The sequence below is a fragment of the Mus caroli genome, unplaced genomic scaffold (genome assembly GCF_978045245.1).
Source record: "Mus caroli unplaced genomic scaffold, Mus_caroli_1 scaffold_17, whole genome shotgun sequence".
In the NCBI taxonomy this organism is placed as follows: Eukaryota; Metazoa; Chordata; class Mammalia; order Rodentia; family Muridae; genus Mus; species Mus caroli.
Genome location: NW_028227272.1, coordinates 14,734,585 through 14,760,423, shown reverse-complemented (window position 1 = coordinate 14,760,423; position 25,839 = coordinate 14,734,585). Strand labels below are relative to the sequence as shown.

The 25,839-nt window shown below is 50.4% G+C and overlaps 4 protein-coding genes across 7 annotated transcripts in view; 2 read left to right on the top strand and 2 right to left on the bottom strand.

The window, feature by feature from the left end:
* The first annotated feature begins 622 nt into the window (after positions 1-622).
* On the top strand, positions 623-10,255 carry Ess2 (ess-2 spliceosome associated protein). Of its 3 annotated transcripts, none has more exons than XM_021185489.2 (10): positions 623-795; positions 1,702-1,870; positions 1,958-2,053; positions 4,250-4,419; positions 4,532-4,649; positions 4,933-5,066; positions 5,816-5,918; positions 6,907-7,016; positions 9,060-9,175; positions 9,697-10,255. In XM_021185489.2, the coding sequence occupies exons 1-10, from the start codon at positions 652-654 to the stop codon at positions 9,974-9,976; spliced, it is 1,440 nt and encodes a 479-aa protein (XP_021041148.1). In that variant the 5' UTR covers positions 623-651; the 3' UTR covers positions 9,977-10,255. The 3 variants fall into 3 exon arrangements, with proteins under 3 accessions (XP_021041148.1, XP_021041147.1, XP_021041149.1); XM_021185488.2 differs by having other exon boundaries at positions 4,247-4,419; XM_021185490.3 differs by lacking the exon at positions 623-795 and adding an exon at positions 823-1,124 and having other exon boundaries at positions 4,247-4,419.
* Positions 10,256-12,064: 1,809 nt separating this feature from the next.
* Positions 12,065-13,411, bottom strand: Tssk2 (testis specific serine kinase 2). Its single transcript, XM_085832069.1, has one exon. It carries the CDS (start codon positions 13,272-13,274, stop codon positions 12,198-12,200), a length of 1,077 nt encoding a protein of 358 aa, XP_085688195.1. The 5' UTR covers positions 13,275-13,411; the 3' UTR covers positions 12,065-12,197.
* A 2,903-nt stretch (positions 13,412-16,314) lies between these two features.
* Tssk1b (testis specific serine kinase 1B) lies at positions 16,315-19,715 on the bottom strand. Its single transcript, XM_021185578.3, has one exon. The coding sequence runs from the start codon at positions 17,602-17,604 to the stop codon at positions 16,507-16,509; it is 1,098 nt and encodes a 365-aa protein (XP_021041237.2). The 5' UTR covers positions 17,605-19,715; the 3' UTR covers positions 16,315-16,506.
* Positions 19,716-19,941: 226 nt separating this feature from the next.
* Dgcr2 (DiGeorge syndrome critical region gene 2) overlaps positions 19,942-25,839 on the top strand; it is a 50,695-nt gene continuing 44,797 nt past the window's right edge. For both annotated transcript variants that reach the window (XM_021185478.2, XM_085832434.1), the window contains exon 1: positions 19,942-20,270. In XM_021185478.2, coding sequence (XP_021041137.1) covers positions 20,192-20,270 — 79 coding nt within the window. In that variant the 5' untranslated portion in view covers positions 19,942-20,191. The remainder of the gene's footprint in view (positions 20,271-25,839) is intronic.

The following is a 25,839-nucleotide window of genomic DNA, read 5'->3' as shown; positions in this document are numbered from 1 at the left end:
TAACTTTACACACTTGCAGCATGATTTAACATTTTCCTATTGTATAGTCAACTCTATGGACACAGGGACGTGGTCATAAAGTCCCCAGTGACTCACAATGAAGGGCGAGATCATTGGAAAAGCAAAATTGTAATGAATCATTCTGGGCTAGAGCTTCTCCCACCTAATTCATGATCTCCCTTAGGAAGAAAGTTCCACGAATGCTTTCAGTGAGAAGCCCATCCTGGAAGACAGGGAACTAATAAATCCAACCAGAGATTTAAGACCCTTTTGTTCTTTCTTTTCATTTAAATTTTGTTAGATAAGTATACGGGAAGAATTGTCTTAGTGTTCTTTTTCTGAGTTTGGAAGTCATACATAACCAAAGTTTTTGAAGTATTTAAAAATGTCTTGGAAGCATCTGCATTTTTTTTTTTTTTTAAGAATTGGTAACAGAGGGACTGTGGCGTCAGTCACCCTACAGCTCCCCCTAGTGATCATAGTCTAGATAGGCATGAGCAACGCGGGTGGGGATAAAAGACTACAACTTTCTTAAGATCCGGCGCTCCCAGTGACATCATTGGAGCGCCGGCTTTGTTACAAAAATACTACTTCTCCATTGGCTGGCTGTTGGAGCGGTGCGGACGCCGCCCGAGCGATTCTGGGATAGCGATGGGGACGCCCGGGACCTCGGCGGGTGCTCTGTTTCTGTCCCCCGCGTCCGCGCCCCCGAGGAAGCGCGCGGCTGGGGAGGCTGGAGAGGCCGGAGTTGCGAGAAGCAGGCAGCGGGTCCTAGATGAAGAAGAGTACATCGAGGTACCAGCTCAGTGCGAGCGCTGGCGACTTCCGGGCCCCTCCCCCTATTCGCGTTCCGGTTCAGTCCTTTGAATTTTTTCTGGTCCTGGCACTCTCAGCCGCCCTTGGAAGTGGAACAACTGTCTTTGGGTTGGAAAGCATTGAGAACCAAGAAAACAGTGCAGAAGTGGGCATCCAGTTTTCTGTTGAGAGTCAAGGAAATGGTTTCTTGTATAAGTAGAATTTTGACACGTTTTTCGAGAGATGGTGAAGACGACTTTCTGGAAGGCTGTAAAGTGTCAAAGGCTGGGGGTCCCGGAATTAGACAGTGGAACTGGCTTCGTCATTGAGTGAGTGGGTCTCAGTTGCTCCTCGAGTTAAGGGTCCAACTGCAAACACGCTGGAGGACAGGCCGACATAGGGTTGGTTTTAGACTGGTTAGATTTAGGATGCTTCTGGGATATGCTGCCTTGTACCATTGCCGTGCAGCTGACTGTACAGACTTTCAGCTTCACAGCCAGGGCGGGCTGGATTTGAAATCTGACGACTTTTTCTTGTGGTGGCGATAGTGGCGACTGACTTTCAAGAGAAAGGTTTAGATTGAAATACAAATTCATGGGTGGGTGGAGGATGACAATATCCACATTAGTCTGGCTGGTGTTCTAGATGGAGCCAGCAAAGAGAAAGATCAGTTAGTGAGGGATTTCATGGGCTTCAAGAGATTGTTCAGTAATGTTAACTAGTACATCAGAGCTATGTGGGATGACAGCCTTACTAGAAAAGACAGTTCTAAACCTATCTTGCAGATCACAGTTGTCAAGGTAGGCAGAAGGGAAAGGTCTAAGGGGTGGAACATGGACAGTGGTGGTTTGTGCGTCAGGACTCCCAGATGACAACTCTGGCCTTTGTTCTGATTGCTCATGGCAGGGACTTCAGACAGTTATCCAGAGAGACTTCTTCCCTGATGTGGAGAAGCTACAGGCACAGAAGGAGTACCTGGAGGCTGAGGAAAACGGAGATTTGGAGCGCATGCGCCAGATTGCCATCAAGTTTGGCTCTGCCCTGGGCAAGATATCTCGGGAACCTCCACCACCTTGTAAGAGGACGGGTGCTGCTTTAGAGGGCTTAGGGAAAGTCTGTTATCACGTAAGGCTCACTCTAATTTCTGATTTGCTTCCCTCAGATGTTACTCCAGCCACCTTTGAAACTCCTGAGGTACACCCAGGCTCTGCTGTGCTGGGCAACAAGCCCCGGCCCCAGGGCCGAGACCTAGATGATGGTGAGTGAACTCACTCTTTTAGTCTCATAGTCAAGATTGCTTGGGAATTGTATTCTTGTGAATTTTCTTAGGGTCACATAAGTATCCACTTTTGGGATCAGAGCCACTGGTCTGGGAGGCAGAAGAGCAGAGGCCAGCTCCCAGGTGTAGATGTGCTGTGTTCTCTGCCTCTGGCCTGTCTCTGGAAGGAGAGCCCAGTACCGTCCCAGTCTGTGTTCCGTGTTCCAGCCTTGTGAGCTTTGTCTCCTGAAAATGCCTTAGGCTCCTCTACCTTCTTTCTTCCAAGGCAGTCGCTTGTGTCTCTCCCTTCAGGTCGGTATTCAGTTGTTAACTGTTTGGACTTAGAGGCGGAAGCTAATCTGGACACTGGGCTCTTGAACTTTTGTGTAACATTAGAGCCACCTGGGCCTCTGTTTCTCACCGAGTGCCTTTAGTTTTCTGATTTGTTTGTTTTGTTGAGACCAGAGAGTCTCACTGTGTTTCCCTCACTGTTCGGGGGGGGGGGGGGGGGGAGTGGGTGCAGGGGGAGCATTTCTTTTTTTTTTTTTAAGATTTATTTATTTATTATATGTAAGTACACTGTAGCTATCTTCAGACACTCCAGAAGAGGGAGTCAGATCTCGTTACGGATGGTTGTGAGCCACCACGTGGTTGCTGGGATTTGAACTCCGGACCTTCAGAAGAGCAGTCGGGTGCTCTTACCCACTGAGCCATCTCACCAGCCCAGGGGGAGCGTTTCTGTTTCTTGCCTCTCACCCTAATTACTACCTGGTGAGCCCTCCCAGAGAGTAGGGCCTAGGTCTTGCTTCCACATTTAGACTATCACGTGGTATACCATTAACAGACACGTGTAGAACAGATGAGTGTTTGTTTTCGACATGTTTCCATGCCAAGTATGAGATGTATCTTAAGGTTAAGAGGAACTCTATAAATCTATTTCTATGTGAGTGTTGCCGCTAAGGGGCTTGTCTGGGTCTGTAGCAGGATGTGTCACTAGGCGTAGACAAAGGCGTTTCTGTGCCAGGCCCTAGTGGACAGCATACTGTACTAGAGCGAGTGTGCAGCATGCTCACACAAACGTGTTTTCTCAACAGCCCAGCCTTTCCTGCCAGGGACATGCTATGGTGGTAGTTCTTCTTGGAGCTTGACCCTTAATTGAACTACAGCAGAGAAATAGGACAATTTGAAGGTGTTTTCTTTTTTCTTTTTTTTTTTTTTTTTTTTTTGGTTTTTCGAGACAGGGTTTCTCTGTGTAGCCCTGGCTGTCCTGGAACTCACTTTGTAGACCAGGCTGGCCTCGAACTCAGAAATCCGCCTGCCTCTGCCTCCCGAGTGCTGGGATTAAAGGCGTGCGCCACCACGCCTGGCTAGGTGTTTTCTTTTTATACATATATTTTACCAGTATCCTTGGCTGGCCTGGAGATTGCTCTGTAGATCAGGCTAACCTCGAATTCAAATAGCCCATCTGTTTCTGTCTCCTGAGTGCTGGGATTAAAGGCATGCACCACCACCACCTGGCCCAAGGTTACCCTTTTCTAACCTCAGGACTTGAACTTAGAACCACTGTGTTAGGCATTGGCTGGTGGTCAAGACTGCTAGTAGAACGGACGAGAAACCTCCCCTTCACACATCCCCCTGAACCTTGCAGTGCTGCATCTTCAAGAGTATCACTTTCCTCGGGAGCAGGGATCAAGGTGGTATGGTTGGCTTTTTGGCCCAGGGACTGTGTGGTGTTCCATGGAGCCCTGGGCCATATGGGCTCCTGCCTTAGGGATTAACTGTCATACCCTGAGGCATTTGTGGCCACCACTCATCCGTAATATCAGTCAGAAAGGAAAGGGAAAGATAATTCCAGGAGGAAAGAAGAGCTCATGGGACTGTAGAGGTAGATCCTACAGGATTAATACACTTTGGGCAGAGGAAGAGCCTACTAAACTGTCGTCATGAGCTTTTGCTTTAGTATCTGACCCTACCTCTTCATGAGTCAACCCGATCCCAGACTTTTCTAGGCAACTAGCAGATCAATAGAGCTGGCCAGTCGGCCGTGGTTGCCACCAGGGTCTATCTGAACAGTCGGAATTAGTCTGTCACCTAGCAGGAGCTGGGGTTCTAGCCCTTACGAAGTGGGACAGTCTTCCTCAGCCCTGCAGTGCTAATAATGCTGTGTGTGTTTCCCTACTTGTGACCCCTTAGCAGGAGAGGCTGGAGAGGAAGAGGAGAAGGAGCCGCTGCCCAGCCTGGATGTCTTCTTGAGCCAGTACACAAGTGAGGACAATGCCTCCTTCCAGGAGATCATGGAGGTGGCCAAGGAAAAAAGCCATGCACGACACGCGTGGCTCTACCAGGCTGAGGAGGAATTTGAGAAGGTAGCCCTGGAGCTTGAAAACAAAGGCACCTTCTTTTGGGATGGAGTCCCAGGGCCACAGGTACAAGATCTGGGTGCCTCTCTGACCCTGCTTTCCCCCCATGTCACTATAGCGACAGAAAGATAATCTTGAACTCCCATCGGCAGAGCATCAAGCCATTGAGAGCAGTCAGGCTGGAGTGGAGACCTGGAAGTACAAGGCCAAGAACTCTCTCATGTACTATCCTGAGGGTGAGTGAACAGGGCAGAAGACAAGGCCTACAGTGGTCTGTCTTGTTACCTTTGAGCCAGCTTGGGGTTGGGGCAATGTGTGACACTTTTGGGACATTGTGGTCTTCCCTACTGCTTTGTTGAGGGTCTGTGAGCTAAGGTGACTCTACTCTGCCCTCCCAGGGGTGACTTAGCTGAGGAGGTATACTTCTAGCCTTGAGGCTGCATGACTTGTGAGGCTGAGGTGAGGCATGGTGCTCACCCCCCAACTAGGAGCCCTGCTACCTTGTTCTTCTTTTGATAGGTGTCCCTGATGAAGAGCAGTTGTTTAAGAAGCCGCGACAGATAGTACATAAGAACACACGTTTCCTCCGAGATCCCTTCAGTCAGGCTTTGAGCAGGTCCCAGCTTCAGCAGGCGGCTGCCCTCAATGCCCAGGTGAGTAAGCAGAGCCATCAGGCAGCTGACCAGGTGTGCTGGGAAAACTGGAGAGGTGTGGCTTCTCCCATCTTGGTTGTCCTTTAAGTTAGGGTTTTTCTGAGGCTAGATGGAGCTTAATTGTCAGAACTACTACAACCCCTGTGTGGCAGGACCTGTATCTCGTTTTGGCCCCTTCCAATGGGGCTAGACATATGACCTATTGTTCTAGCCCATACCAGCTCCTATGATGTTGGCCAGAGAGGAGAGAAGTTTCTAGAGGCCATACCTATATACATATACCATACATATATATACCATACATATACATACCATACATATATACACCTGTGTAGCAGTCGGCGAGCTGAGTAGAGCACTGTATACTGGGAAGTTCCAGAAAGAGCCAGGCCACTGAGATCCTTTGATCAGGATGAGTAAGTGCCCTCAGAGTGTCCCTGATCATCATGGGGTTGGAGGCGAGGCAGGAGATGGGAAAACTCAGATGCCACAGGGGAGAGCCAGCACTGGCCCTCTGTAGCATTGCAACCCAAGAGGCTCTTCCTTGAGGGAAGGGAGGGGCACCCTTTACTTAATGTTCACTGCTTCAGTTCCTCACGTCCTTGGGGAGAGGTGAGAATGGGGCTCTTCCCTCTCTCCTAGAGCCCCAGCTCTTTGCCAGAGAGGGGAAGTGCTTCCGATGTGTACCTCAGCACCTACCATAGTCAGCCGTAGAGAACCTCTGACACTGGTCTCTCTCCTTCTCCCAGCACAAACAGGGCAAGGTCGGCCCTGACGGCAAGGAACTCATTCCCCAGGAGTCCCCCAGAGTGGGCGGCTTTGGATTTGTTGCTACTCCTTCTCCTGCTCCTGGTAAGGAATAAGCTATACACCCAGGCTGGCCAGGCTGTGCACAGCCTCTCCTACTGGGTACTGGCTGGTTGTGTGTCAACTTGACACAGCTGGAGTTATTACAGAGAAAGGAGCTTCAGGTGAGGAAATGCCTCCATGAGATCCAACTGTAAGGCATTTTCTCAATTAGTGGTCAAGGGGGAAAGACCCCTTGTGAGTGGTGCCATCTCTGGGCTGGTAGTCTTGGGTTCTATAAGAGAGCAGGCTGAGCAAGCCAAAGGAAGCAAGCCAGTAAGTAACATCCCTCCAAGGCCTCTGCATCAGCTCCTGCTTCCTGACCTGCTTGAGTTCCAGTCCTGACTTCCTTAAGTGATGACAGCAATGTGGAAATGTAAGCTGAATAAACCCCTTCCTCCCCAATTTGCTTCTTTGTGTGTGTGTGTGTGTGTGTGTGTGTGTATTTTCGAGACAGGGTTTCTCTGTGTAGTCTTGGCTGTCCTGTGATATGAATGGGCATACTGCTGCACATGCTGAACGTATGCACAGTTCTTACATAGATTTAGAGAGTTGTGCAGGTGGAGAAGCCCTGGACACTAGACCCACAGTCTCTGCAAGGAAATCAGGTGAAACCCAGCTGTCCTTGTTGCCCCACGACACATGGCCTCCACACTAGGTGCTGGTTGCTGTAATGTAACACCACAAAGTGTCACATAGGAAGGCACCATATGGTTGCACTGGCATTTAGGAAACCTTGGAAAGCAAGAGTGTTTTCTTCCATTGGCACCCCTGGCCCTGTGCTAGGATGGGGTCCAATAGACCTGCCTTCCCTGACCTAAGTACAGCCATCTTGCTTTGGGGTGCTGCTGTTTTTGAATTTTCCCTTCAAGTTGTGAGGGAAGGAAAGGAGTTTGTCTGTTGGCCTTAATGGCAGCTAGGCTTCATGTATTGGAGAGAAAGATAACTCCTGCACTAGGTACTCCGGCCTGAGGTGTGTGCTCTCCCTCTGCAGGTGTGAATGAGTCCCCACTGATGACATGGGGAGAGGTTGAGAATACGCCCCTGCGAGTAGAAGGATCCGAGAGCCCCTATGTGGACAGGACACCTGGACCCACATTCAAGGTGAGTTGTGCTGAGCGGGGATCAGTCTGGGACTTAGTCTGGATACCTTAGTACCAGCTGCTCAGGACTCAGCACAAACACTGGACTTCTGCAGAAGAGGGCATTACGGTAGGACTGTCAAAGTGGAGTGAGTGGAGGCCATGGCAAGGCAACAAGGCAGGTCTGGAGGCTACACTGTCACAGAGTCAGACCAGGAACTCCAACTGCCCTGTAAACAGAAGGGCTACGTGCTAGCTTCTGATTACATAGCATAGTTAAGGATACACAAGGTATGAACCCAGTATTGTAGGTGTGGGGAGAATGGAGGTCAAGACCTAGAGCAGACCAGAAAGTCTGAGTCAGATAGGGCCTGGTGTACATCATGTGGCCCCTGTCAGGTGGCCCCTGATGGCATGGATGGGTGGGTGAGCAGATAGACGCCCTGAGAGCTATGGGGAGGAAACACACAGTGTCCAGGGCTATCGGGAGTCTGTGGATGAGACAGTGTCTGGTGTAGTTTGGAAAGTCCCTGAGACTTGAGAGTGTACATACTATGAGGGTGCTGGGCCTCAGTGACTCATGGTATGCATGGGCAGGCCAAGAATGTGAATCTTCTGAAGAAACCCAACAGGATCAGATTTAGTGTAGGATAAATGTATAGATATGCTTTAGTGGCTGGGTCACAGATCATTTTAAGCCAGGCCTTCCAAACTGCCTGTGATCAGTTTGGAATGTGGTAGGAAGGGATCACTTTAGAGCAACAGTGGTGTCAGAGTCACCAGGGGTAGCATAGCTCTCAGAAAGCGAATGCTGGCTTGTTCTGTGGTTCTGACATCGCTTTTCCTGACATGGCCCTGGGGGTCCTTCCCGAGAGCAGATGTGGAGGTTATCTACTACACACCTAGACACCTCATGGGTAGAGATTGTGGAGGTCTTGGTTATAGACTGTGTCTGGGATGTAAGATAACCAGTACAAACATGAGAGAGGAGCAGACAGGATGCTATGTGGCCCAGGGCTCTGACTGGTTGCACAGAAAGCAACACTAGACCCGCAGTGGCCTTTACCAAGGCAGAGAATTCTGCTCTGCCGGAGACAGGACAGATGTAGCCTGCTGTATACTTTGATGTCTAAGTGTCAAGCAGGATGGAAAGCTGGAGACAGACAAGAAAGAGTGGAAGGTATGGGAAAGATGGTGTTTTGGATGATGCAGGATTGCCAGGCCTTTGCGGATAAAGTAAACTAGGTCCCAAGTTTGGTAATAGCAAAGTAAGTTCAGGAAAGTGAAGGCCTTCACTATAAACAGTTAGAAATTAACGTGGTTTAAACTATTATTGTTTGTTTGACTGATTTTGTTCTTGTTTTGTGTTGTGCTGGGGATTTTACCCAGGACCTGGTTCCATCTCTTTTAGTGTCTGAAGTGCTGTGACTAGCTTTTTTGTTTATTTTTGTTTCTTGAGACAGGGTTTCACTATGTAGCTCAGATTTGCCTGAAACTCACTGTGTGGATCAAAGCTGCCCCCAGATCAGAGATCTGCCTCCCAAATGTTGAGGCTGAAGGCATGCACCACCACTCCCAGCTCTCAGCCCCTTGTTTTGCTTTGTTTTACATTTATTTGTGTGAGTATGTGTATAAGCATTATGCATGGCACATGCCACAGCACATGTGTGGAGGTCAGAGTGTAAGAACCTGTAAGAGTCGTTCTTTCTCTTTTCACCCACGTGGTCTTAGGAGATTCCAACCAGGTTGTCAGTCTTTTAACAAACACCTTTATCCACTGAGCCTTTTGGGGTTTTTGTTTGTTTGTTTTTTTTAACACGGGGTCTTACTGTGTAGCTCAGGGTATCCTCAAATTCTAGTCTCCTTCCAGTTGCTGGGATTGCAGTAATACACCACTATATCCAATTGAGGGTGGGGAGGGTGGGAAGGAACCTTTTGGAAGGCTATTAGGGAAGTAGCTGGGATTGTATCAGCCATGAGGAAAAGGTTGCATAGTAGCTGTTCTTCTGGATAGTGGACTGCCTGACCAGGCAGCAAGTCCAGCACATGCCCTGCTGCCTTGTAGATCTTGGAGCCAGGACGCAGGGAGCGTCTGGGCCTGAAGATGGCCAATGAAGCGGCTGCCAAAAACCGGGCCAAGAAGCAGGAAGCGTTGCGGAGAGTTACAGAGAACTTGGCCAGGTGAGAGGCAGCGGGTCCTTGGGTAGGAGTAGGGTAGAGATCAGTTTGTGCCTGCTCCATTCCTAGTCTCTCAGCCTCTAAGGCCATGTGTGTACACAGCCTGCAGAGCCCAGGGTATCCACAGGGTTCCTCTGTAAGTGCTGTGGCTGCTTCTCTGCTGCAGAATGTGGCTTTGTGTGGAGCAGGCTGGGAGGCCCTCTCCATCATCTTTCCTCAGTATCCTCCTTGGCCTTTCCCTAAGAGGTACCTTACCTGACTACAGGCTCCTGTTCTTCCTGTGGGGTCAATGTCATTCGAGTTACATAGAAGTAGGAGACTCCAACTCTCAAAAGTCTGTGATCCATCCAACTCCACAGCCAAAGGTTCCATAGGGCCTCAGGTTTGGCCAGACTGCTGTGTGAACAGTGTTATGCTTCTTGGCTCAGGGGGACCATGTCTCTTCCTGAGGGGCTGAGGGAGGCCTTGCCTTAAGCAGCCCTTACCCCCTAACATGGCTACTTTCTTCTGTCCCTTCTCCACAGTCTTACTCCCAAAGGCCTGAGCCCAGCCATGTCCCCAGCCCTACAGCGCCTCGTAAGCAGGACAGCCAGCAAGTACACAGATCGTGCCCTGCGGGCCAGCTATACACCATCCCCAGCACGATCTTCCCACCTCAAGACCCCAGCTGGTGGGCCGCGGACACCCACAAGCACCCCAGCCCCTGGGTCTGCTACACGCACACCCCTCACACAGGACCCAGCCTCCATCACAGACAACCTGCTGCAGCTCCCTGCCCGACGCAAAGCTTCAGACTTCTTTTAGAGCCAGGCCTGACTGGACCTGTGGATGTTTTGTGGAACACTTTGTGGAGCATCTAGGGCAGCTTTCTACCACTCAGAGGATTCCAGGCCTTGGAGACACAGACCACAGTTGATTATTCCAGGAGCCACAAATATATAGTGTTGTTCCCGTGGCCAGGTTGGCACATTACGGGGACCATTCCTTTGGAAGTATAGCGTTGGTGCTGTTCCCAGGGCCCCGCTGAAATGCCTTCTAGCTAACCCCCAAGTGAATCCTCATTAAAGAACACCTGGAACTGTCTGGCCGGGCTGCTGATCCATGTCCTGGGGCCCATGTGGGTGTCTCAGGGTTAGAAGCAAGGGGTGCTGGGGAGCTGCCTTCTATGCTGAGATCACCCCCGAGCCTCCCACTGTAAAGGATACCACAGACCCCAAAAGTAGAGCCATTGAGCTTGTGGGCCTCCCACTCAGAGCTGGCCATTGTTGGTTCTGGGCTTTCGTATCAGGTGTCTGCATATCAGGCTCACCAGGACCAGTCCTTTTCCTGTGACTCGAACCAGTACCTCCCAGCAACCTGGCTGCCTCCCTGTCCTCCTCTCTGCTTGACCCACTGTTCTTCAGCTCTGCCTGCTGGACTCTGCTGAGACACCAGCTTTACCTCAGCCTGAGCTGTACTATGAAAAAGAGTGCAGGCTCCCTGCAAACATGCAAACGCCATGCGCACCAGCAACTAAGAGTAACTAGTCCTCAGGTGACTAGAGGCCAGCTACGCCTGTTAGCCTGCGCCTACAGAGAGCTGAAGGGTCCCTTCTCGGCCGAACAGAGTCAAAAACTATGATCTAATTCCCCAGCCTGCGTACGGTTTTCAGGCCACAAGTGGCATCCTAGGGCCTGCCCTATGTTAAGGGCAGCCTTAAGCACAGCACACTCTCCTGACACCTCGGTCTTGCTTTGATCTCATGAGAGCCACCTTTTCTAGTCTGCTGGCATTGGGCCTCTGAGGCTTCAGCACTCTGAAGACCTCTGGGGTTGGGTACCTTCCTCCTTGGGCCTTCTACTACTTAGTTTTTGTCAGTTTGACAGAAGCTAGAATCACCTGGGAAGAAGGAACCTCAATTGAAGAATTACCTCTCATCAGATTGGCTTGACGGCATGTCTGCAGGCATTTTTTTGATTGCCAATCGATGTAGGAGGGCAGTGGTCTTGGGTTGGGTCAGAAAGCCTGGGAGGAAACTAGAGAGAAAGCCAGCCAGGAAGTGACACTCCTTCATGGTGTCTGCTTCAGCTCCTACTTGAGGTCCTGCTCTGGCTTCCCTCAGTGATGGACTGTGATGGAAAGTGTGAGCTGAATAAACCATTTCCTCCCTTAAGTTATTTTTCTATCAATTGTTTATTTAGTGTTTCCTATCAAGGTAACAGAGACCAGGCCTCTGCTAACCGTTCCCCACAGTGAGGCTGCCCTGGGACTGAGCTGGGATCCTGAACTAGGAAAGCTAGGAATTCCTCCAGCAAGTGGGAAGCAGAGACAGGAGATGGGGAGGAAGGGTGCGGTCTAGGCACTGACCACCTCAAGCATTTGGCCAGCATGAGGGAGTCTGTAAGGAGAAATGGTGTCTAGGCACTTTGAGGGCTGCTGAGGAATGGGCGTTGCAGGTCTACAGAACAGGTAAAATAGCAACAAGTTTCCAGGTGGGCTGCCCCATTCCTAGGGATGGTGTGGTGAGACTTGCACAGCAAAGGTCTCTGATTTTGATTGCCTCTCTAAAGTGAATGGACAATGACCACTGTGTAAAAACAAGACAGGGGTGGGGTGGCTTGTATTGCATAAGATAGGAGAGAGGCATGGAGCTGTCCAGTGCTGGAGGCCTTGGGGATGGAAGAAAGGCCAAGTGTGAGCCTAGCAAAAGGACATAATAGAGGCAGACCTCACTGACTGCCTTTGTCTGAGTGCAGGTTCCTGAACCCCTATGCTGGAGATCCCCGCGCTGGATGAGTCCTAGAGAAAAAGACTCCCCACTGGGCACTCTCAATACTTGTATACACTCTGTGGTTTATTTGGTGGTCAGTAATTAATGGCTTTGCTACTAAGTGGAAGAAAGCTAATAGAACGTAATCAAAATAGTGGTTTAATTGACGAATTTTACTTGTTCCTTGCACCTGTGCCTTCTTCAGCTCCTACCTGCCTACTTAGCTTATGTGGGTGCAGACTGCACACCACGATACCCCCAGGGCCCTCTCCACCACTAGGTACTTGCTTTCCCCACCTCAGCTCCAGAAATGTGATGGTCTTTAGCTCTGGAAGTCTCAGCCAGCCTGTCTTCCATCCTGTCTTCATTCTCGGGTGTCACCAGCATCCGTTGCTGGGGTTTGGTCCCCAGTTTGTGGTCAGGCCGGTGTTCGGGTCTGGAGCCTGGTCGAGTATCCAACTTGCAATCAGCTCGATACTTGCCTTCCCCCTCCCTCTTGAAGGAGGCAGAAGACATGGCTTTGGGCTTGGGGGGTTGTAGCCATGAGTGGCTAAGGATCTCATCAATGTGCAGCCGCCGGTTGACATCTGGCTGTAGGATGCGGTAGATGAGGTCCTTGCACTCACCAGTTAGATTCTTGGAGCGTGGGAAGTCCACTCGGTGCTCCTTCTGGATGCGCAGCATCTTTTTGATGTCAGAGTCATCGTAGGGCATGGAGCCACAGACCATGATGTAGAGAATCACACCCAGGCTCCAGATGTCATACACCTTGGGCTGGTAGGGGATGCCCTGCAGCACCTCGGGGGCCGCATAAGCTGCTGACCCACAGAAGGTTTTGCTGAGGACGATGCGCCCACTCCCGTCCCGCAGGCAGCGCTTGGAGAAGCCGAAGTCAGACAGTTTGATGTTGAAGTCCTTGTCAAGCAGAAGGTTCTCACATTTGAGGTCTCGGTGGACGACATCCAGGTCGTGGCAGTACTTGACGGCTGAGGAGAGCTGGCGGAACATCTTGCGTGCCACATCCTCATGCAGGGCTCCTCGGCACTTGATGAACTCGAGGAGGTCGCCCTGGACGCCCAGCTCCATGACAATGTAGATGCGTCCATCAGAGGTCTCAAAGATCTCGTAGGTCTTAATGATGGAACGGTGGTTGACGGTCGCCAGGATGTCCATCTCCCTAGGAAGGAATCTCTCCACAAAGTCAGTGGGTGTTTTCTTGCGGTCTATGATCTTGACTGCCACATTGAACTTGAGGCGCTCTGAGTAGGCAGATTTGACTTTTGCGTAGGAGCCCTTGCCCAGATTGATTCCCACGATGTAACCCTTCTTCCTTAGGACCGCCGCATCGTCCATGCTGCCAGGAGCGGCCGGTGCCGCCGCCCTCTACATCCCCTCCCCACACGGGCCAGCAGGCATTGTCCTCATTCCCACTGTGGGGAGGCGTCTGGCTAGGCTGGGCCTGGAGTGGAACGCTCAGCACTGTCACCAAGTGACCAGCGAATGAAGTCATAAAGCTGGGCTGCTGGGAGTGGGGACTGGGCTTGGGGGAATGGGACCCCTGGATGGAAGCCAGGAAGGCCTAGAAGGAGCAACCCCTCCCTACCCACTGGAATGAAGCTGGCATTCAGACTTGTGGTAACCATCCCTAGCCCATTTTCTTGCTGTGGCTTCGTTGTCACCAGTGAGGCCCAGAGAGAAGCCTTACAGGTCCAGTCTCATCCCTGTTTCCCTGTTGGGCCATGGGAACTGGTCCTGTGTCGGCCCTCACTTCATTAGAGCCAAGTCCCTGCCACTTCTTTGGAGTTTGAGGAAAACTTCCTATGAGTTTGTATCAGTCAGTGGAAGCTGCCCAGGTCCAGTCAGTCCAGTGGTTGGTCTAGTCTACTGGATGAAAGCAGTTCCATGTTTAGGGTCTTTGGGCTACAGAGTGGGCAGATGAGGCACATCCCTGGTGAACAGGTGTGTGTGGGTGGGAGGGTAGGTAGTACAAGGGGATATACTGAGAGTTCACGTAGGCATGCTTGGGAGGGTGTGGTGTGGAAGATGGGGAGGCTCTAACCAGATGTACAAGGTGGTGAGGTACCCAAGCAGACAGGTGCTGAGAATGGTAAAAAGTGTAAGTCAGGAAAGGTCATGAGCTTTTTTTTCTGCAAATGATGGGCAGCCCTTATAGAACCTGACTCCTTTTTAAGGTGGTTGCTGTTAGGAAGAGAAGCTAATTGGCTTTGGGATGCATGTGGAACCTCAGGGCCTTGAGCCAGAGCAAGCATCTGAGGGTCAAGGGAGAGGGGAGGGTTAGGAAGAGCCAACCTGGGCCTGGTTAGTGAGGAGGGGACTGTGTTAGGCTTGGTGCAGGATAGCCCAGGGATCGATAGCCCTTAGCATTGTCCATGGAAGCAAGCTTGGAGGTTTTGTGAGCAAGTGAGCCAGGGCGACATGAAGTGCTGTGGCAGCGCTCACTGTCCACAGTGCATGGATGTATGTGTGGCACGGTAGCATCCTGTGCACACCCCCTTGGCTCCCTTAGAAGTCCTCTGCGCACTCTCACATCCCATGGGAGGCTTAGACTTTCAGTGAGTTGCCAGAGTGTGAAGGTGTTGTGTTCCGAGAAAAAGCAAGAAGGCCTGTTTCTAGATGGGGAGGTGGAACAGAAGACATCAAACAGGAAGTGACATAGTCAGATGCAGAGTGGACAAGAGGGAGAAGATGATATGGGGAACAAGAACACACCATAGAGGCCACCTTGAAGTCCTAGTCCTAAAGCCCCTGAGTGATGCACACAGCAGTCTCCTCATTGAATTCCAAGCAGCCTCAGGCCATCTTGGTGTCTTCTGTCTCCCAAACCTAGCAAGACTACAGAGATGAAAAGGCAGATGCCTACACACTTCTCAGCACACCCCACCAGCTAGCCCCATGTCCTAGAGCCTTCTGCCCCATCCAAGTTTCTTTGTGGCACTTCTCCAGTCTCACTTGAGTGTTGCTCATGGTCTGTACTATGCCTGAACCCTGGATACTTGGTTCTCGCAGGCACAATTCACAGAAGCAGGCTACAGAGTGTAGCTTGATCCCAGAAGGCTGAGGAGGACAAAGTCCCTTGGCTGAGCCTGGGGAGATGGGCACAATTTTCAGAGGTGAATTGGCAAGTATGCTTATGGCACCCGTGGTGGGGTACAGGGATGAGGGGGCATTGATGGGCAGAAATCCTCTCTGAGCATGGGAGGATATAGCCTGGGTGTCGCTGTGAAAACTGGGAGGCAATGGGTGGGACAGGCACAGTGGGGCAAAGGTGGGCTGGATGTGGTGCAGGTGCAAGAAGGTCGCATCCAGGAACTCACTGCACACTACTTTTCTAGGGTACTTGGCATTGGTGTCTTCCCAAGGAAGAGGCATAGGTGGGCTCAGGGTTAAGATGAGTCTAAATGTTTTTGGTTTTGTGTATTAAACCCTTTATCTTCTATGAGGTTGCCCAGAGTGAGGTGAAGAAAGGGGCCACAATGGCAAGGTGAAGATTGCTTGGGACACGATATAAGCAAGGCAGGCATTACATGGAAGCCAGTGGTGCCAGGTGCAGGCCATGCCCATTCGGAATACCAGTAGCTGCCTTTCTTGCCCATAGGGTTAAGACATGCTGCCAGTTTCGCTTTGCAGAGGTCAGCTTCCAGCTCTGCTGTGGCATCTCCTCTGGAGCTGATTGAGATTGGAGGGGAATGAGATGCAGTCAAAAGTTATACAGGGCTGTAAGACATACTTGGGTTAACTAGTGGAGCCCCCTACTCCTGGGCTGGGAAATGGTGGTATGTAGCAATTTAGGGCACAGTTGAGAACTGAGTGCCAACTGGACAGGGAGAAAATGTCCAATGTTGGACAGAGCTGAAAACCCAGCTGCTAAGCAAGTCCCAGGAGGTACACTAAGGCTGGTCTGTGTGCCTTCTGTATTCTCCCCAGCCCCTCACAGGCAGATTTGTGCAGCCTGAAGCCCTGGGGTAGTGATGAAACACCTGCCTTAGACCCTGAGCCCTGATGGAGGAAGCCGTTCTCCTAGACAAGGAGGACAGGGCTCTCTGCTTCCAGCCCTTCCTCTATAGACAGCCAGGTTCATCCTTCTTGGACTGTCCTCCCCGGCCTTCTCTCCACCCTCTTTGCAGTTCTCAGCCTCCCTCTAGAAGTTATCTTCTTCATTTAGCTATTTTCTATGGCTTCTGCCCCTCCCAAATCCCTCCCCCCCCCCAACCAGCCTCTCACTGTGTAGCTGCCTCACCATGGCCTAAGGATAGTCTGCACTTGGGGCACAGGAATGGATTTCCCTACGAGTGAGGATTTGCAGTCTAATAGGAAGACAAGGCGAGCCCAGGACTACAAGGATCTGGGCAAAGACATTCACCTTAGGTTGTGCACCAATATAGTGATTTATTGCTTCTTTAGCCGTGTGAGTTACCAAGTTCAAAGGGGGGGAGAAGAAAGTGACGAAAATAGCTCATCCGGGAGTGTCTTCCTTCTCTCTCTCGTCCCTTGACTTCTAGGCTCAGGCTTCAAGCCATGAGCTCTGCCTCATTCCCTGCTGGCCCCCTGGGCTGCAAGAGGCTCACTAAGTATGTGTCTCTGAAGGCTGTTGGGGGTGCCCTTCCTCTGTGTCCCTGTTCAGTTCGCTGCTGAGGCCCACGTTCTCTGACTGCCTGACCACCTGCAAAGTATCTTCCTGGGGTTTTGTCTCAGACTGGGCCTCAGATCGTGCCTCTTCCCTAGGCTCCAACTTGGTGGCAGACTTCTTATCAGCACCAGGTTCAGGGATCCATGAGGGCTCAGTGGCCCGGGAGCTTTCCCCCTCCTTGTTGATGGCTCCAGAGGACAGACCTCGTGCCTTGGGCTGCACCCAGCAGTGGTTAAGGATCTCATCAATGTGCAGCCGCCGGTTGACATCTGGCTGTAACATTCGGTAGATGAGGTCCTTGCACTCACCAGTCAGGTGTTTAGAGCGTGGAAAGTTGACACGGTGCTCCTTCTGGATGCGCAGCATCTTTTTGATGTTGGAGTCATCGTAGGGCATGGAGCCACAGACCATGATGTAGAGAATCACACCCAGGCTCCAGATGTCATACACCTTGGGCTGGTAGGGGATGCCCTGCAGCACCTCAGGGGCCGCATAAGCTGCTGACCCACAGAAGGTCTTGCTTAGTATCAGTCGACCACTATCATCCCGCAAGCAGCGCTTGGAGAAGCCGAAGTCAGACAGTTTGATGTTGAAGTCCTTGTCAAGCAGAAGGTTCTCACATTTGAGGTCTCGGTGGACGACATCCAGGTCGTGGCAGTACTTGATGGCCGAGGAGAGCTGGTGGAACTTCTTTCGAGCATCATCCTCTTGCAGGGCTCCTCTGGTTTTGATGAACTCGAGGAGGTCACCCTGGACCCCAAGCTCCATGACAATGTAGACCTTGCCATCTGATGTCTCAAAGATCTCATAGGTCTTGACAATAGAGCGGTGGTTTAGCATGGCCAGAATCTCAATCTCCCGGGGAAGGAATTTCTCCAGGAAGTCCGAGGGGGCTTTCTTGCGATCGATGATCTTGACCGCCACGTTGAACTTTAGGCGCTCAGAGTAAGCGGATTTGACTTTGGCATATGAGCCCTCTCCCAAGTTTATCCCCATGATGTAGCCTCGTCGCTTGAGGACGGCAGCGTCATCCATGGTGCCGGGAGTGCCCAGTGCCTCCGAGGCTGCCCTCTACATCCCTGCCAGACATGGGCCAGCAGTGTCCTCATTTACACTGTGGACAGAGAGTCCTCTGAGCTGTCCAGGCCAGCTGTCCCTGCCTCCTAAGAGGCCCAAGACTCTAGCATGGAACATTCAGCACTGTCTCCCAGGTGACTTCAGTGGGTGAAGTCACAAAGGAGTAATGCCCTGGGGGAAATGCAGCTATTGCCTGGGCCGATTGAACTTGGAACCTAGGTCTGCCAGTGTACTGGAGCAGACTGAAGACTGTACATGAAGCAGTGAACAGAATGGCTTCATGCTTGGCTCCAGCCTGAGGTAAGAGAGGCTTATGAGACAGAGTTCTGCTCGTGTTTCTAATCCTAGAAATTGAACTGCTCTACAGTGGCATGGCTCATTGTCAATCAGGTCAATCCAGGGGACCCAGTGTGGGTGGTCCTATCAGTCAAGGGTCCCAGGCGGAAATAGAAGATACACTCATGCAAGGATAGTAGAAGGAAGTCTTGATAAAGGGGTGCTTTAGAAAGGTTGGAGCAAAATATAGGGAACCCTGTAGGTGATGCAGTTCCCTAAGGTAGTAGCAGACTCCTGACTCACATGGTAGAGTAGGGAACAGAAAGGGCCACCCTGAAAGTAACCTTTGTTAGAGGAAAAATGCCAGTCTGCAGTGACTCTACAGGCCAGTGGTTAGGAAGCCAGTCGTTCATGAGACCCTACCCCTTCAGCTTTTGATTCTGTCTACACAGGTAACCCTCAAAGTCACTGAGAGGGTGACTTCAGTGAGTGAAGTCACAAAGGAGTAATGCCCAGGGGGAAATAAGGCTATTGCCTGGGGTGCTTAGACTTAGAACCTGGAAGGTCTGTCAGTGTACTGGAGCATACTGAAGGTGAACAAACTCGTTTGTGCTTGGCTCCAGCCTGAGGTAAGGGGCTTCACCTTTTAAAAGACCACTTTTGAATGTGTTTTGGGCCATGAGACAGACCTGGGCCGACTTCAGGTTCTTTATCTCCTGGCCCGGTGGTGGTAGTGGTGGTGGTGGGTTAGGGAGTTAACTCTGTGCTTTCACTGTACCACTCAGCCGGACTTCTCACTTCCTGTCCTGCTCTTTTCTCTTCCAAACCTTTCCTGGACTCTTAACGGCGGCTCTGCAGGTGGACAGTTGGCAGGAAGTCTGCACTTGGCTGAGTTCTGTCCAAAGGACCTGCCCAACTCATAGCTCTGGCTGAGCTCCCAGGGCAGATTTGCAGTGGGGGTGGGTATGGGGGCAGAAGGCTAGGCCTGGATCTTGTACTGAGTGCTGGGAATGGGCCATAAACTATCTGAGTGCCCAGGGCAGCACTGGACAGGTACCCTTGCTTCTGCCAGCAAGGGGCTCCTCCTCTGTTCTGACAAGTCCTATGTCCAACATCTTGGGCCAAGACCTGGTAAAGTTGGAATGTCTGACGGCTTGACCTTGACTTTATCTACCTATAACAAGTTAGCATCTTTCACTCACATGGCTCCACGTATCTATCATAGGTTGGAATCCTGGGACTTTGGTGGAGGGACAATAAGAGTGAGTCAGATATGCTGGAGGTGACTGGCCTTCCCCACTTTTCACTTCCTTCCCCTTAACAGATGGCTTCTTCATTTGCTGTCTCTCCTTCCACGTTCATACTGTTCATGAAGGCAGGTGTGAGTTTAGCATGTGGAGCCTTGTTCCCAGGCTTTAGCCCTGTCTCTGCCTGGGCTTTTTTTCTCCATTGTATAGGCAGTTCCTTCCCCAGATCTGGTCCAGAGACTCTGGGCTTCTCTGTTAGATTCTGACATCCATTAAGCCATTTCCTCCTCTGTTGATATTCTTTGTGCCATTCCCCCATCCACAGAGACTGCTGGTCCTTTATTTTCACCAGAGCTCTTCACTTACTTCACAGCCGTTCCGCGTTTAGAAGACCACTTTAGGGAATATGTTGGCATTGGGACAGACCTGGGCCTCCGGGAGTAAAGATCGTTCAGGTCCAGCTATACCTCCTCAATTTACTAATCCCAGATCCCCACTCCTATCCACCCCAGACCCTGGCGCCAGCACCGTCAGTCCCTGTGGCCCTACCAGCACTAGGGACCCCTTTTGGTACCTCGCTGCCAAGGCTGCGTCCCACCTCTCGGTTCAGCCAATGGCACGCCTCATTTCCTGTTAGCCCCGCCCTTGACCCCGCCCACTCGCTCATTCCCTAGGCCTCTCGTGCTCACGCCCCGCCCCGAGTCTGGAGCTCGGGTCCTGCCTCCCTCCGCCACCCCACCTCCCGCCCAGCTCGGCGTTCATTGGTTAGTGCGGGCCGGAGGCGGGGTGGCGCGGGCCGGAGCAGGACGGCCGCCATCTTGCTCCAGCCGGAATCTCATCCCGCTCCTGCGGCCTAGAGTGCGCGCGAGTCGGTGGCGTTCTCTTGCCGCGGCCCAGCTGGATCCCTCGCCTGCCGCCCCTCTGCCCCAGGTCGGAGTCCGGCCTTCACCCTCTCCTCTCGGCCAGGTCCGGCCTCCCCGCGGGGTCACGCGGCTGCCCCGGGGACGATGAACGGAGGATAAATGGTGCCCAAGGCAGACAGCGGTGCCTTCCTGCTGCTCTTCCTGCTGGTTCTCACTGTCACCGAGCCGCTGCGGCCAGGTGCGCGGTGCTGAGGGTGGGGGCGCGGTCGGGGGTGGGGCTGCGGACGTCCGTTCCCCCGCGGCTGCTGGGCGCTACTGCTCCTCGGCCCGGCACAGGCGAGGCCTGGCCGCGGGCCTCTGGGCGTCCCCTGCCCTGGCACAAATTGGAGTGTACCAGGGTTCGGAGCCTCGAGGATGTCGCCTTTAGACCCAGGTCCACCGAGCGCCGCGTGCTCTGGGACCCACTGGCCAGGAGCTGCGTCTCGGGCGCACCCTTCTGCCTGGCTGAGTGGAAGTCTAGGAAGCAGCTTGTGGAGACACCTGGTGCCCCAAGTGTCCGCCCAATTGTGGCCTAGTGCCAGCGTTTCAGCCCTGGACAGCGATGGCTGGTTGCTCATTGCCACTTAGTGAAACGCTTTATCACAGAAGTCCAGCCCTGCCCAAAGGAGGTACTGGGAGTAAACCGAGCACCGGGTGCAGGGGAGAGTCCTCTCAGCGGTGCCTGGCACTTAGTGCTTTGTGTGGTGTGATAGCTACTTTTGATACTCCCTTGGAGTTTTGTGTGGTGGGGAACCTCAGGTCCCTTTTCTACTTATTTCAGATACTTCTGAACTGTGCCCTCCCCCCCAAAAAAACCCTCACTGCACCCTACTTCCCCAACAAAGCAGGGTCGATTTATCCATCAGGCACAGGAATACCAGTACAGCTTCACTGTCCCTTTAGGGATCCCAGCAGGGATGTCTTGTCTGTGAACTTTCAGAGACTTCTCTGTACTAGGGCGGTGGTAAGTAGAGCTCTTAATGCTTTTAGCAGAGGAAGGTTCCCATGAAGGAATGCCCCAGGCAAGTCTTCTGTGGGTGACATCATGACTGGGTGTCAGAACAGGTGGGTGCACCCTCAGCAGTGTCCTATCTCAGCTCCCATCCTGCAACATATTTCAATGCTTGGCTTTGTGCTTTTGTCCCACGTGGAAATGTCTGCCAGAGCCTCAGTGACCAAGCCTAAGCCAACACTCAACGGAACAGAGTGTTTCCCTGGGCTCCAGGAAGGGAACAGCCAGCTGCTCTGCATAGTGAGCTGACTGGTTGTAAAGTAGCCCACTAGGAACCCTTGTGGATATGATTCTCTTGTTGGGCTAAAGGGTTTGTGGGTTCTTACCGTATACCTCTTGTATACCTCTGCATACAGTGAACCCATTCTGATTGTTGGGTCCAGTTTTGCAGGTGAGGTCCACACATGTCTGCCTTATAGGCATCCAATGTCCCTTGCCAGTCTGTTCCTATATCCTGCCAGCTGGCTGAGAGCATTTCAGAAAGGACATGTGAGTTCTTGCTGCCTGCCCAACTATAGAGGTATTCGAATGTAGAACACACAACCCTCTCTTAAGAAGTGCTCAGTATAGAAGAAAAGAGCAAGTATGAATTCTTCAGTATATTGCTGTGTAGTGGGCATCCCCGGGCAGATGGCAGAGGTCATCCATGTTCACATGCGCAGCAGGGGAGCCCTCATACGATCTAAATGGGACCTACAGTCGAAGAGGCTCCAGTGGAGGGAGTAATGGGATCTTGAACCCATGGCTTTCTAGGCTGGAGCTTGGCATCAGCCCCCAGTTCTGTCTTAAGTTGTCCTGCAGAACCCTAAGCACCCTAATGTCCCTTGATGACCTGGGCAGCAAAGACAGGGATTGCTGGGTCAGATTTTTTTTTATTAGATATTTTCTTTATATACATTTCAAATGCTATCCCGAAAGTTCCCTATACCCTCCCCCCTCTGCCCTGCTCCCCTACCCACCCACTCCCGCTTCTTGGCCCTGCCATTTCCCTATACTGGGGTGTATAAAGTTTGCAGTACCAAGGGGCCTCTCTTCCCAGTGATGGCTGACTAGGCCATCTTCTGCTACATATGCAGCTAGAGACACGGTACTGGTTCGTTCATATTGTTGTTCCACCTATAGGGTTGCAGACCCCTTCAGCTCTTTGGGTGCTTTCTCTAGCTTCTCCATTGGGGGCCCTGTGTTCCATCTTATAGATGACTGTGAGCATCCACTTCTGTATTTGCCAGCCACTGGCATAGCCTCACAGGAGACAGCTATAACAGGGTCCCTTCAGCAAAATCTTTCTGGCATTTGCAGTAATGTCTGGGTTTGGTGGCTGATTATGGGATGGATCCCCAGGTGGGGTAGTCTCTGGTTAGTCCATCCTTTCGTCTTAGCTCCAAACTTTGTCTCTGTAACTCCTTTCATGGGTATTTTGTTCCCTATTCTAAGGAGGAATGAAGTATCCACCCATTGGTCTTCCCTCTTCTTGATTTTCATGTGTTTTTCAAATTATATCTTGGGTGTTCTATGTTTCTGGACTAATATCCGCTTATTAGTGAGTGCATATCTAATGACTTCTTTTGTGATTGGGTTACCTCACTAAGGATGATATCCTCCAGATACATCTATTTGTCCAAGAATTTCATAAATCCATTGTTTTTAATAGCTGAGTGGTACTCCATTGTGTAAATGTACCACATTTTCTGTATCCATTCTTCTGTTGAGGGACATCTGGGTTCTTTCCAGCTTCTGGCTATTATAAATAAGGCTGCTATGAACACAGTGGAGCATGTGTTCTTATTACCAGTTGGAACTTCTTCTGGGTATATGCCCAGGAGAGGTATTGCTGGATCTTCCGGTAGTATTATGTCCAATTTTCTGAGGAACCTCCAGACTGACTTCCAGAGTGGTTGTACCAGCTTGCAATCCCACCAACAATGGAGGAGTGTTCCTCTTTCTCCACATCCTCGCCAGCATCTGCTGTCACCTGAATTTTTGATCTTAGCCATTCTGACTGGTGTGAGGTGGAATCTCAGGGTTGTTTTGATTTGCATTTCGCTGATGATTAAGGATGTTGAACATCTTTTTAGGTGCTTCTCAGCCATTCAGTATTCCTCAGGTGAGAATTCTTTGTTTAGCTCTGAACCCCATTTTTAATGGGGTTATTTGAATTTCTGGAGTCCAGTTTCTTGTGCTCTTTGTATATATTGGATATTAGTCCACTATCAGATTTAGGATTGGTAAAAATCCTTTCCCAATCTGTTGGTGGCTTTTTTGTCTTATTGACAGTGTCTTTTGACTTACAGAAGCTTTGCAATTTTATGAGGTCCCATTTGTCAGTTCTTGATCTTACAGCACAAGCCATTGCCATTCTGTTTAGGAATTTTTCCCCTGTGCCCATATCTTCGAGGCTTTTCCCTATTTTCTCCTTTATTAATTTCAGTGTCTCTGATCTTATGTGGAGGTCTTTGATCCCCTTAGACATGAGCTTTGTACAAGGAGATAAGAATGGATCAATTTGCATTCTTCTACATGATAACCGCCAGTTGTGCCAGCACCATTTGTTGAAAATGCTGTCTTTTTCCCACTGGATGGTTTTAGCTCCCTTGTCAAAGGTCAAGTGACCATAGGTGTGTGGATTCATTTCTGGGTCTTCGATTCTATTCCATTGATTTACCTGTTTGTCACTGTACCAGTACCATGAAGTTTTTATCACAATTGCTCTGTAGTACAGCTTAATGTCAGGCATGGTGATTCCACCAGAGGTTCTTTTATTGTTGAGAATAGTTTTTGCTATCCTAGGTTTTTAATTTTTCCAGATGAATTTGCAAATTGCCCTTTCTATCTCAGTGAAGAATTGAGTTGGAATTTTGATGGGGATTGCATTGAATCTGTATATTGCTTTCGGCAGGATAGCCATTTTTACTATATTAATCCTGCCAATCCATGAGCATGGGAGATCTTTCCATCTTCTGAGATCTTCTTCAATTTCTTTCTTCAGAGACTTGAAGTTCTTATCATATAGATCTTTTCACTTCCTTAGTTAGAGTCACACCAAGGTATTTTATATTATTTGTGACTATTGTGAAGGGTGTTGTTTCCCTAATTTCTTTCTCAGTCCGTTTATCCTTTGTGTAGAGAAAGGCCATCGGTTTATTTGAGTTAATTTTATATCCAGCTACTGCACTGAAGCTGTTTATCAGGTTTAGGAGTTCTCTGGTGGAATTTTTGGGGTCACTTATATATACTATCATATCATCTGCAAATAGTGATATTTTGACTTTTTTTTTCTTGTGTGTATTATGTCTCTTTACACATTCATCATGTCTGTTGGGCATAGTCTTTGTAGCTGACTTTTGCAAAACGGATGCCCTATTCTAGATTTGCTTGCTTCCTTTCAAGGTCTTGGGTCTGAAGCACACATGGGTGTAAGGAGGATACTGGCTAGAACCCATCTCTTAGGAGGGAGGCAGAGGGTTCTCCTCTTGCTCCTGCCCAGTGTTGTGAGGGAGAGCCAGGGCATTGTGGGTTTCTTCGATGCAGGGTAAACCTTTCAGTGGTGATGAGGAGAGGCAGAGTGTGGAGCTGGGCTTAACTTGTCTACACTCTTTTTTCTGTTCTTTTGTTTTTGTGGTGCCAGGAAAACCAAGCCAGGGCCTTGTGCACGCTAGGCAAGCACTCTACCACTGAGCTTCACTCCAGCCCCCAATGTCCTTTAAAAAATGAATGCTTAATCTTAGTTGTTTGAAGATATTACATGTCAGATACTGTTCTAAGTACTAATGTATGTGCTAGCTTTCAAGTGGTCCCTGGAAGACTGTTATTAGCCCAGTTTTATAGACAGAGAAACTAAAATAGAGAACTTTAATAAAGCTGTGACCTAGATGAGATTTAATTCTGGGAACCTGGCTGCTTTGATCGTTATGCACCTATATAGGGAGTACAACATTATTAATTTTTTTTTTTTTTTGCTTATCCTAACACTGTTTAAACTCTCATTGGGAGAGAAAGTTAAGCCATAGTTTCAGCAATAGTATTCATAGTTAAGAAAAACTTGCCTTCCCTGCAGGGCCACAGTCCAAGAATCCTGGTCCTTTTCCCTGCCTATTGCTGGCCCCTGAAAGAGGCTCAGGCCACTTTGAGAGGTATTAGCATTGACAGCTATCTTTTATATTCCAGCTGTGCTGCTCCCAGCTGGGAGTGACCTTAAAGAAGTCATGTGCCTCTCCCTGGCCTTGTTCATAGATACTCTCCTCTTAGCAGTAAGGAGAGATAGTCTGTATACCAGGTAGTACCTAGCATTGATGGCAGATCCAATAGCTCTATAGTATGGGTTCTCATACTATAGAGCTGATCTAGCTATGCATTTTGTCTTCTTGGCAGTGATGGCAGATTGTCTTAGAGATGACAGCAATCCAGTAGTTGATTTTCCCCTTGTGGGCTAAGCCTCTGACTATTGGAGAGTTCCTTTGGTGGGTTTTTGATTCTGAAATATTTAGGACCCAATAAAGAGCCCATGACTAAGCAAACGGCTGCTTAGGTGTGCAGCTCTGCCTTTTGTTCACTGCCTGTGCTTATGTGTGCTGAGGATGTCATGAGCTTTGGTTTCCCTCCCAGCCTGCAGAGCACAGACCTGTGAAGCTCAGTTTGAGGTCCCAGGCAACTGTGCTGAGGAATGCCTGAATGTGGTTATTCTGTGACAGCTTGGTTTTGGTTGGTAAGACAACTTGACTTACCAACTATCTTAGAAAGTTTAGTGGAGGCCGGTCAT

Excerpts from the sequence above, each read along its gene's own strand:
- Tssk1b (XM_021185578.3), bottom strand. The coding sequence starts at position 17,604 with ATGGATGACGCTGCCGTCCTCAAGCGACGAGGCTACATCATGGGGATA.
- Ess2 (XM_021185488.2), top strand. The coding sequence starts at position 652 with ATGGGGACGCCCGGGACCTCGGCGGGTGCTCTGTTTCTGTCCCCCGCG. Across the intron at positions 1,871-1,957 it reads TCGGGAACCTCCACCACCTT|ATGTTACTCCAGCCACCTTT; the intron begins GTAAGAGGACGG and ends TGCTTCCCTCAG. Across the intron at positions 4,420-4,531 it reads CTGAGGAGGAATTTGAGAAG|CGACAGAAAGATAATCTTGA; the intron begins GTAGCCCTGGAG and ends ATGTCACTATAG.
- Tssk2 (XM_085832069.1), bottom strand. The coding sequence starts at position 13,274 with ATGGACGATGCGGCGGTCCTAAGGAAGAAGGGTTACATCGTGGGAATC.